The 11,435-nt window shown below is 41.8% G+C and overlaps 1 protein-coding gene across 1 annotated transcript in view; it reads right to left on the bottom strand.

Moving 5' to 3' along the window:
- Positions 1–11,435, bottom strand: part of LOC137257867 (A disintegrin and metalloproteinase with thrombospondin motifs 16-like) — an 85,039-nt gene that overhangs the window by 4,633 nt on the left and 68,971 nt on the right. The window contains exons 7-22 of the mRNA XM_067795353.1: positions 10,591–10,750; positions 9,869–9,974; positions 8,857–8,994; positions 8,242–8,395; positions 7,686–7,784; positions 6,847–6,995; positions 6,007–6,182; positions 5,448–5,578; positions 4,748–4,871; positions 3,962–4,206; positions 3,610–3,751; positions 3,364–3,490; positions 2,583–2,790; positions 1,330–1,521; positions 691–891; positions 223–367 (exon numbers count right to left, since the gene is read on the bottom strand). Of these exons, the coding sequence (XP_067651454.1) occupies positions 223–367; positions 691–891; positions 1,330–1,521; positions 2,583–2,790; positions 3,364–3,490; positions 3,610–3,751; positions 3,962–4,206; positions 4,748–4,871; positions 5,448–5,578; positions 6,007–6,182; positions 6,847–6,995; positions 7,686–7,784; positions 8,242–8,395; positions 8,857–8,994; positions 9,869–9,974; positions 10,591–10,750 (2,497 nt within the window). The remainder of the gene's footprint in view (positions 1–222; positions 368–690; positions 892–1,329; positions 1,522–2,582; positions 2,791–3,363; positions 3,491–3,609; positions 3,752–3,961; positions 4,207–4,747; positions 4,872–5,447; positions 5,579–6,006; positions 6,183–6,846; positions 6,996–7,685; positions 7,785–8,241; positions 8,396–8,856; positions 8,995–9,868; positions 9,975–10,590; positions 10,751–11,435) is intronic.

The following is an 11,435-nucleotide window of genomic DNA, read 5'->3' as shown; positions in this document are numbered from 1 at the left end:
TGTGTCACTGTGTCTGATTATGTCATTTTTGTAACTCAGCTCTGGGTTCTAATGCGAGTGGTTGAGTAATATCATGGTGGGGGATAATAAAAATACTCTTCACATACTGTACTCATGTGGGGAATCAAACCTGGGTCATCAACATGATGAGCGAAAGCTTTAACCACTAGGCTACCCCATCACCCTGTGGCTCTAATGAGATGGTGAAAAATGGAACAGTACCTGGAGTTGGGCAGGGTTGCTTGTGACAGTGTCTCCTGACTAATGGTTTCTGGTCAGCGTCGCACCCAGTGGACAGTTTCCTGAGGTGGCGGTTGATGCAGTGCACCAGCCGAGTCTCCTCTCCACTCCCACAGGTTACCGAGCACTGAAACATGCCACAAGCATCAATTATAAGACAAATACAGCTTTGCTTATATAAATGTATACAGATTAGTTTAATTCTTGATGGGTAAGCCACATTATCTAGGTGGGCCTAGTGGCTGCAAGAGTTATACACGTCCGGGAGTTGAGACTGATAATAAGGCATGGTGTTAAGACTGAGCCCAGTGATTGAGGGAAAAATAAAGCACCTTTGAGCAGGTGAGCTTGGTATCAGTGCTATACAATTGTTAGTATGATGATGATGATTGAGTCTCCATTGCTTACAGGAAGTCACAGGTGGTCCTGTTCAGAGTTATCTGCCCCTACCTGTGACCATGATGATGAGTGCCACTCTGGAGAAGGTTGTTGGACGCAGTCCCCCACCTGACAGTTGTCGTGCAGGGTGATGTTAGGGTGGGTGAGGTGGTGACACTGGCGGTAGTCCACGGTGTGGAACCTCCCAGCTCGGTTACTCTTGCTGCAGCGCAGTTCCCGACGCTTTGTGCCGCTTCCGCAAGTCACAGAACACTGCAAGAAGAGACTAGTCTAACAAACAATACTGCAAACATGAAACACTACTGGATGTGTTTAGCTGGACATGGCCTCTTGACAATGTTTATCTAATGTTTATCTATTAACTGTACAAGAAACAAAATATGTACATGACTGGTCCAGTCAGAGTCAATTCACTATCATAAAAATTAGATAACATACGTGTTCAAATATATCTTAATTCTAGTTGTGGTCATATTAGCCTTATCATATTAGCTGTACCTGAATGCTAAGTCCATGTATGTATAGCAATTCTAGTCTTTAAAAAGACAAGTCTAGATAAGTGGACAAGACATCTAAGGATGCCAGTCTGTTATATTCACATATTCATATTTTCTAGAAATTATCACTAAAACTACTAATTATTACCTTAGAGACTTGTGCAAGTGTGTTATGACATTGGCGAGAACTTACAGGACCCCATGATGTGACCGCCCACTGTAGCTGAGGCACCACTGGACATGAAGAACGACGACACCGTTTGGAGTTGCGTGGACGAGGGTTCTGCTGACACATACTGTCTGGTAGTAGCACCTGACCTTGCAGGGTCTTGCTGCGACACGTGATTTCTCTCTTTTTAGTCCCAATGCCACAAGTTGCTGAACACTGCAGATGATAAAACGACAAACTCTGTGACATGATGCTGCTTCTGTGGTGCATTTGTAACTAATGCCAGCACTCTGAGTCAGGTCACCACTTTGGCTTTTTCATTGTGGTCAGTAAGCTATCACAAGCTTTGTAAATGCACTGTTAACAGTGTGTGAAATAGCGTCTGTCTGGCAGCCTGCTGCTTGCTAGTTACATGGCGGGCGTACAACTTTATTTTATTGTCGGCCCTGTGTGCCAGTACATTTTCCAAGGATATATATTTTACCATGTCACTGACTATGGGAAATATTTTGAAAATAATTCATAGATGTGGTAACTAGATGATGTCTGTATAGTTCATGATCAATCAGACTGTAACTTCCACAGATCTACCTACCCATTTATCTAACACTAAATATGACTGGTCTAGAGCATGCTTTCAGCCAATGAATAATGTTGTTCTTTTCTGATGGTAGTGACACTAAATGAATTAACAGTGACTACCGAGTCATGGTTTTATTAAATTAGCTTTTGCACATGTTTAAGTTTAACATTAATTACTTTCTTTTAACACCATGTCTAAATTTTCTAGATTTAATAAAGGACTGGTTACATGTTAACAGGGCTGGCAACGTTTTTTAGTTATCAGCCCTGTGGGCTTCCTGTCTTTTTGTGTTTCATACACTGCTGTTAAACACTAACAACCTGTTAAATACCTGACGAAAAGTTAGTTAATGGTGTGTTATAATTTATTGGGCTTTTGACTAACTGGGCCCAGGCCAGTTATCTCAATATGAGGTACTTGATAAAAAGTAATGGAATCCATGTTGGAACACTTTGTGATAGTCAGGGATGCTTTAATCACCAAGCCAAATCAAAATAATTGTACAGAAAACAAAAAATCTACATAATGATGGTTCAATTACAGTCGTTCATTATCATAATGCATGAAAATATAACAAAAACAAAACTTTTCTTCTAATATAGTACATACAAATAGTTCCATATTTTCTTTGGCTTATACCTTCTATGTTCTGTTCATGTTGCAAACCAAAAACATTGTCAGATTATACACTTACAAAGGACCACTTTCCCTTGCTCCATCTGGGTGGACATTCCTGAGTATTACAGCGCTGTCTGCGGGGTGGTTTACTGGACCGAGTACAGAGACGGGGCTTGACCTTCTTGTCCAGAGTGGCGGACATCTTCTGTTTACAGACAACCTTCCTCTTGTGAACTCCACCTCCACAACTTTTGCTGCACTTGCCCCATGGCCCCTCTTCCCACCTGGAACAACACATTCATTGAGATGACTGTATGATAACCCTTTCATTGAGTTGATTGAATGTCAACACTCTTTCAGTTGACTGTATAACAACTACAAATTTCTTATGCTTAGCCATGTCACTTGAACATGGAAGTTTGGGTCAGACTTGCCAGGGGTTGATAATAAATAGCACAAGGGATAATCTTGTTTGTTGTCCCATATTTCAACACAGATGGATCTAGGTCTGCTGGACATTACAGTACACACATTTCTTTAGTCCCTTCAGAGATCACTTGAGCAACATGAGAAGTAATATCTCTCTGCTCATCACTGGGCGTTGTGGGGAACAAAACCAGTAATAGATTGTGACAATACCTTGGTGTACAACAGTAAGAGATTGTGACAGTACCTTGGTGTACAAGGCTGGGCATTGTGGGGAACAAAACCAGTAATAAGATTGTAACAATACCTTGGTGCACAAGGCTGGGCATCGTGGGGAACAAAACTAGTATTAGACTGTGACAATACCTCCAGCAGAGTGTACAAGACTGGGTGTTGTGAGGAACAAAACCAGTAATAGATTGTGACAGTACCTTGGTGCACAAGGCTGTGTGTTGCAGGGGAAGGTGCCTGTACGAGGTTTCCTCCGTGAGTCACAGTACCGAGGGTTCACTTCTTCCTGGTCATTACGGTTGCACTTGGCAGATGCTGTCTGCTCACCTGCAAACAAACGCATAAGCAAAAATGGAATGATGGCAGTGTTACTCACCAGGTTTATGGATGAGCATCACCACATTTGATATAGTAGCTTCAGTAATATTTGTTGTGAGCGACAGTACCTCCTGCGCACTGCTGGTTGCAGTAGGTCAGCACCACAGTCCATGTGTAGTTGTGGGAGGGAGGAGCAGGTGTTGGTCTTGCCGCCTTCTTGGGCATGGTGTACTCATACTTCACTCCTGTGTTCTGACCCTGCACCAGGATCTGAAAAAACATAACAGCAGATTTAACATTTTTTGTTTTCTGTATATATTTCTTTATGCACGCATTGTAAATAACCATCCCCTACACCTCACCTTCAGAAGCTCCCAACTCTCCCCAACAGCCTACAACCAACAGCAGCTTCAGATCCCCCAACCCTCCCATACACCACACCTCCAGCACCACACCCCCAAACACTCCTCAAAAGCCTACCTCCAGCACCAGATCCTCCTGTAGGGGTCCCTGGCTGTAGAGACTCTCAGGGCGGTCATAAGGACGTTTGTAAGTGAAACGTGTTCCAGCAATCTTGTGTATACCAGCCCAGTCCAACTTCCACTTGCCATTGAGGTAGTATCGGCCGTAGATGTTCTTCAGAGCCAGATAGTTGGGGGACACCTCCTCCTCTTGGATGTTGATGCTGCGAGCTCCTTTTGGGAGTACAACGATTGGGTAGTAGGCTGAAGATAAAAGTCAGGTGTATTACTATTGACTGAACTGATTAAGAATCGCCAATCATCCACACTGTCCTACAGATTATCAGCTACTTTTCCAGGCATATTTAGACCCGTGAAAGTCTGGGGTAGAATAGGCCTTCAGCAACCCATGCTTGCCATAAAAGGACTATGCTTGTCTTAAGAGGTGACTAATGGGATCGGGTGATCAGCCTTGCTGACTAGGTTGACACATGTCATCGGTTCCCAATTGTGCAGATTGACGCTAATGTTGATCACCGGTCCAGACTATTATTTACAGACCGCTGCCACATAGCTGCAATATTGCTGAGTGTAGCGTAAAACGAAACTTGCTCACTCATTCGCTCACTCACTCACTCACTCACTCACTCACTCACTCACCCCAGGCATATTTATCCAGAATACCCTTGCTTCAAGGGACATGTTGTGAAAACTTAGTGAAGCATTTGAAAATAAAGAATAAAAAGCCAAAATGTGAGCATCATTAACGATGACTAAAAAAATCAATGTCTTCCATTAGGCTTACTGTTATGCTTTGGCTGCTCTTTGAATGACCCAATCATGAGTTCACAGGTTGAGTTATCTCCCTTGCACACTCCACATCGGTCGAGCTTTGCAGGTGACTTGACAACCAGATCACAACCGACCGGCTGAAGAAAAACATCATGTGTCCATTACCCAAGATATATTTTTCAACATACATTTAGGAGATAAACATCATGTTTTGGCCAATATCCGGGTGTTTTCGAGTATTTGAAGCCGTTGGTTCCAAATGCATTCCCGTGCTTCAAATACTCAATAAAACCAGGAAATTGGCCAACACATTATGCTTATTGTCATTGTAAACACAAAAGTAAACCAAAGGGTTTTACTGTCTGCACTCGTTTACATCGAGTGCTGGTACAGCAGTGAAGCGTCATCAGCTGGCCGTTCCAGCTGGTTCCCATGGTAGCATCTGGAGTTGCTCATTCCAACTTTACATCACAATATGATTTGAATGCCATCCCCACTGTTGATGACACAACAAAAGCATTGTTTGCAGTGTTTCTACGTGTCAATACGAAGTGAATAGTCTTGCAGTTTCTGGGAATCTAATACCATTTGATCATGTTTTTCAACCAATCAGATTACAGAACACAGTGACTTTTGGTTTACAATGCCTTATAAATACTACATTATCTTCAAAAATGATGAGACACTCGATGAACAATGTGGATATCACCCACCTGGCAGCTGCCCTTCACACAGATGTCATCAGTGTCGTCACTGCATGGAGTGCCGTCCTTCACCTCATCGCTCATGGCAAAGAAGAAGTTGTAATCCTTCGCCTGGCAGTAGAGCTTGCACTGGTCATCAACTGTGAACAGACATGCAGCATTAGTAGAATAGACAATGGAGGTTCGGTTCCTGCGACCCAATAGTTATGGTCTTTTACCCAATTTGGTTTATACAAACTCACTAAATAAAATGATGAAGGATCATTTTGTGCAATGCGCATAAAATTATACTAAGACACAATTGGGGTGAAAAATAGTAAATAGGTAATGGTTAGTCTGTGAGAACTGAAAGTTTTAGCAAGACAATGGGCTGATACACACATATACAAAAACATCTCCAATACAATCATAACATGTGGGTGACAGATTCTGGAGAAGTTTCTCCAGCACAGTGTGGATTTGGCCAAATAGTGGCCCTACAGGCAAACAAATACATTGGATAGCAGGCCACCAAATACACTGGGAAGGTTATCAGCTTCATAGAGTCTGCACAACAATTTTAACTTACTGTTCTTGACATCCTTGTAGGGCACCCATTGGTAGTAGTGTCCACGGAACAACTTGTGGTTGTACACCTCACACTGCTCTGAACGGAAGTCTTTGCTGCCACGCCCACACACCTGCAGACTGCACATCTTGGACATCTCCCGTTCACCACTGCACGTCTTCCCACCATACTGGGGCCTGAGAGTAAGAGAAGCTTTTGCTTAGTGTCTTATCACAATTCAGGAGCAAGGCAAATTGTTGGTGAGATGGTCAGTGAGAGGTGAGTGACTGAGATGTTGAGTGAGTGAAGGCACACAATTACTGTCTAGTGTTGTGTTCTTAGCCTTTGCATAACAGTAACTATTGAACAAAATGTGATCTGCTAAACCATGTATTGAATCTTTTACTGCCTTACTCCACGAGAGTGATACAAGGGGATGTAACTCACATCTGAGTCTAACAAAGCACCTAACATCAACTATCATGAATACACTACATCTAGCAACATAATGCTGTCAGTGTCCAGTGAGGGTAGGTTCCACTTTTGGTGACCATCATGGGGACCATGGGAGGAGCAAGTGTGGCCAATGTGACCTTTTGGACACAGGACTCATCTCTGGATATGAATCACACACTAAATTGTGAAAGCCACTACTTCCCATTTTAGCTGAAATTCAGATTGGAAAGGAAGGGTTTGCATTACATATGAATGTCCATCCTGTCTGAATATACATTTTAAATTCAAAACACAAGGTATCACTTATGTTTAAGACACAAATGGTTCTCATTAAATTGTGATATGTGAACAATATTAAGCCCAAATACATTTCAACACGTCAAACATGCTGCATCTTCTACTCACAGGGGATTATTACACTGTCTTGACCGATGCTTGATGCCCCCACCACAGCTGCGAGTGCATGTAGTCCACTCACTCCATGCTGACCAGTCACCATCCACCTGACGGGGCCCTTCATTGCCGTACTTCACACACTTTCCATGGCGGCACCACTGGACACACAACAAGGCATGTATGAACACAAGAAACATTTATTTGTTTTGTATTTGTTCTTTAACACTACACACAGTAGTACTCAAACTATATGGTGGTGGTCTATATAAAACTGACCAGACAATCCACTGATCAACAGCATGAGCATCTATCAATGCAATTAGAAACACCATGAGTGAGTGAGTTCAGTTTTATGCCTCACTCAGCAATATTTCAGCTATATGGTGGCAGTCTGTAAATCATCAAGCCTGGACCAAGTCCAGTGATCAAGAGCATGAGCCTAAGTTAATGCATTTGGAATATGATGACATGTTTTAACCAAGTTGGCAAACCTGACCTCCTGATCCGGTTAGACACCTGTTAAACCAAGCATGGGTTGTTGAAGATCAATTCTAACCCTGATCTTCAGGAGTTAACAAGGCAAACAGTTAACTAAACCTCCATAATTTGAAATACTGTTGCAAACAATCTTTATCATCATGTTAGTCTAATCCAGTTTTCACTTATTATACATACTGATACAGGTAGTACATTGTTTTCAACGCACCTTGGTCTTCATGGTCATGAGACCATGCATGATAATTACGTCAACTTTAATATTAATCGCACAAATTTCTGTAGCAAGTTTGCTATGGCAAATATCACTAAATTTCCCCGTGTATGAAAGATTGGTGTGTAAATATATATACCTTTTCAAACCCGCATGATGTTCCCTCAGCAGCAGGGAGGAACTTAGTCTCACAAAGAGTATCCCCCTTGAAGCACCATAGGCTCTTGCAGATCTCTCTCTGTTGGATAAAAGCGAGGTAAGCATATCTTACCTTTCAGACAGATTGTTTACATGCAGACATGTAAACAAAAACATTATTTCCAAGTGAACATCAATCATAGATTGTTCACATGTATAAATAGCACCGACCTCTATATATGGATATAATAAAATGTTTTATCTGATAATACACTTGATATATCATTCAGAATGGGCATTGTGTATCATCAAAAGAAAACCAATAACCCTATTAAAGATTGAGTACATCAGTTCCATTATTGATATAATACTGTTACTAAAAACATGACCAATTCTAAAGGAAGTGTAGCTGATATGCTTAACATAAATTCACCAGAAAATCAGAAGAAATTAATATGTAGCCTTCCTTGGTTTTAGCTACTCTGGGGTATGTAAAACAGACATTGAACCAACTTATTAGAGAGTATTTGATTTCTGTAAGAAGATATGTCGCTCACCTTCCCAAAGTCAAATGTGCAGACTCGGGCACTGAGACCGAACTGCCACTTGCACTGGATGTCTGCGTTGAACAGCTGACCAGGCAGTTTCTCTGGGAACTTAAGCTCTGCCACTCGCTGAGGTTCATTAGTCAGACACTGTGACTGAACTGTGCTACCAACAAACAACACAACATCATCAGCTGACATACACCTAGGCATCAGGAGAACAGACATATTTCAGATATGTAGTCTGCAGGTAAGGTGTTGACTCTAGTGGATAGAAGTACATCTCCAGGATGGGGCCTTGCATGGGTCCTGGGGAAAGGTGGATCATTTGGCAACACACTGGACAACACTGAATAAGTCTCTGAATGTTTATAATTTTGATACAATTCCTTCTAAATTGACAAAGCAGGCCAAGTGAGATGTGAGATACAAATAAGATGAGGCCAGTGATACAATCCCCATTATTACCATGTTGTATTATAGTTCAGTCTTCAACGTTGTTAAACATGTTTTCTTTCCTAGTGCCTCTTTAATAGAGAAGTTGACATACATAAATCTGGCTTTTCTTACGCTTTCCACTTTAAATGCCCTTCAAAGATTTAATGTATATCGTGGTGATATCCTTACTTCAAAAATTTATGGAGATAACCTCTGCTGCATGATGACCACTGGAAGAGTCCATTCTGACCAGTGAGGGTGGGAGACATGATGTTTCCTGCTGTCCTCTTGCAGAAGTTGCCTTCGCCATCGTGGAACATTCCAAAGCTAAAAAATACAAATGATTTGAGAATCATATTTTGGATGATTACTTGTTCTTGTTAATCAATAAGCTCTTACTAACCTTTCCACCAGACACTTATAATTACGCTTACCTATGCTAAACTAAGTCAAAGTAAGTATATGTTATTCTAACTATGCAAATGAGTGAGTGAGTGAGTGAGTGAGTGAGTGAGTGTGACTTTATGTCCCTTTTAGCAATAGTCCAGCAATGAAATCAGAAATGAGCTTCATACATTGTACCAATGTAGGGAATTCAATCCAGGTCTTTGGTGTCACGAGCAAATCCTTTAACCACAAGGCTACCTCACCACCCCTAATGATGCAGAAAGTGAATGCTACATCCAGGGTAGTCATGCCAGTCAGATGGGACATTCAGAACCTCATCAAATCTAGACTAACTTCATTTAAGGCAGGGCTTTAGAGCATTGTAGCGAAAATAATGAGATTCAGGGAGTGTAAGAGACTAGTTTCATGCATGCCCATGCATGTAGAATAGGTCACCAATATTATCAAGGGTACTGGAGTTACATCCCTTTGAACTTACGGTACTTGTGTGGTTAGCTTTTGCATTATAAGGTCTTTAAACCAGGTAAATATGAAATGCAGTTACTTGTGAATAGATGTACATCTTACAGTGTGATATTATGATACATGATAAAGTCGATAATACATACCATTTCGCATATCATACCCTCTATCAGTCATCAACTCCCTTATAGCCTGCTTGAGGTCTTTGGATGACATGAGAAATGTCACATGATAACCTCTAAATAACTGATATAGCTGACAGAGCACACTGGGGTAGTCTTACATATCACACCTATCACTTCAGATGTCTTGGAACTGCTAATGGACCTACTTGTGTCCAATCTCATGTGCGATGGTGAAGGCCGTGGCGAGGCCTGTATCTTCATTCACCACACAGCTACGTAGCGGGTTACACATCCCTTTGATAGGAGCAAAACCTGTAGGAAGAAATATAAAATGATAAATTCACTTTCTAAAATAGAACCACGGGCAACATGTCATTTTGGCACCGTGAAATGACTGACCTTATGATCACTTTGACCAGATAATATCACCTAGAGCATAACACTTGCTGAAGGACATGTACACCTATATCCTGGTATCACTGGAGCCCTTGCTAAGAACTGCATGCCCCTGTAAAACATGGAGCTATCTGACACCTACCCAAGTATCACATGAAGCACTAAGGAACACTTGCCTAGAGTATCACATACATCACTTGCTATCGGCATACATACCTACACTGAGCCCTGAAAAAGGAAACCTACCCCAGTCTCACATGGAGCCCTGAGAAACGCATGCCCTTCTACGTAGTCACAAACCTAGGGCATTGAATAGATCCCTGTTAAGTGGACACCTCCTTCATATGACAGCAAGCACATGGTAAGGATCACATATGTAAAGCATAACAAGGGCCCCTGCTAAGGGGAAAGGTACCTGGAGTATCACAAGGACTGCCTGCTAAGAGACACATACCCAAGTGTCACATGGAGCCACTGCTAAGTAGACACCTACCTTATATATGACAGGGAGCACCTGCAAAGGAACACCTACCCAGAGTATCACATGGAGCATTCTTGTAGGAACAGATATCCATGCCTGTGAGGAGAATGGCATGGTCGTGATTACTTCCACTGGAGCTAATGAGCAATGACTGCCACTGACAGAAGCTGTTGAGGGTGTGGTCAGCATGGAAGTTCACCTGCAGTCCAGGCTGTAGGAAGAGAATGAGACTAAACATAGATATGAAGTTCTTGGTTTTTGTGCTGACTGTATAGTGCTTGTCTGAGACACTCTGTACTGATTCCCAGTTACCATTATAACATTAAATGACAGAAAAGCTAACATCCAGTACCATCTTTTAATATACTTTGGTATAACACAGCCAGGGAAAGAACCCCTGGCTTTCTGTTCTTAAGGCAAATGCATTACCCACTGGAGCACAGAGGCAGAGAAAGGTCAGATAAATGATGAAGCACTAGTAAAATATTACCTGACGCCACTGTATTTTCACTCAGATGTTTAGCAACAGGTGTCATGGACTATGCTACCAGACACTGAAATGGTGTTCTGTTTCCTTGTCACTGACTGAGGACTATACTATGACAACTGTTAATGATATATCCTCGATATCTTGCTGTACACATACACAGATCTATTTGAACTGGGAACACTGATTATCATGTGTCCAGAACCTAGTTCATCAGAACGACATCCTTTGCTGATCACAAAAACACCTGATTCTTTCTAAAACTGACAGCTGGTTCAGAATATCCTACAGTCAATTACAATATATCTTTGCCTCTAAACTCAGTAACAGTAACTCAGTATCTTGCTTTGGCCATATGTAACAGTGTATGGGGTGTCTCAGCTTACCCTTAAACAATCAACATCGTTTG

Source organism: Haliotis asinina, chromosome 12 (genome assembly GCF_037392515.1).
Source record: "Haliotis asinina isolate JCU_RB_2024 chromosome 12, JCU_Hal_asi_v2, whole genome shotgun sequence".
NCBI lineage: Eukaryota > Metazoa > Mollusca > Gastropoda > Lepetellida > Haliotidae > Haliotis > Haliotis asinina.
Note: the sequence above shows the minus strand (reverse complement) of the source record. Positions and strands in the feature narration are given on the sequence as shown.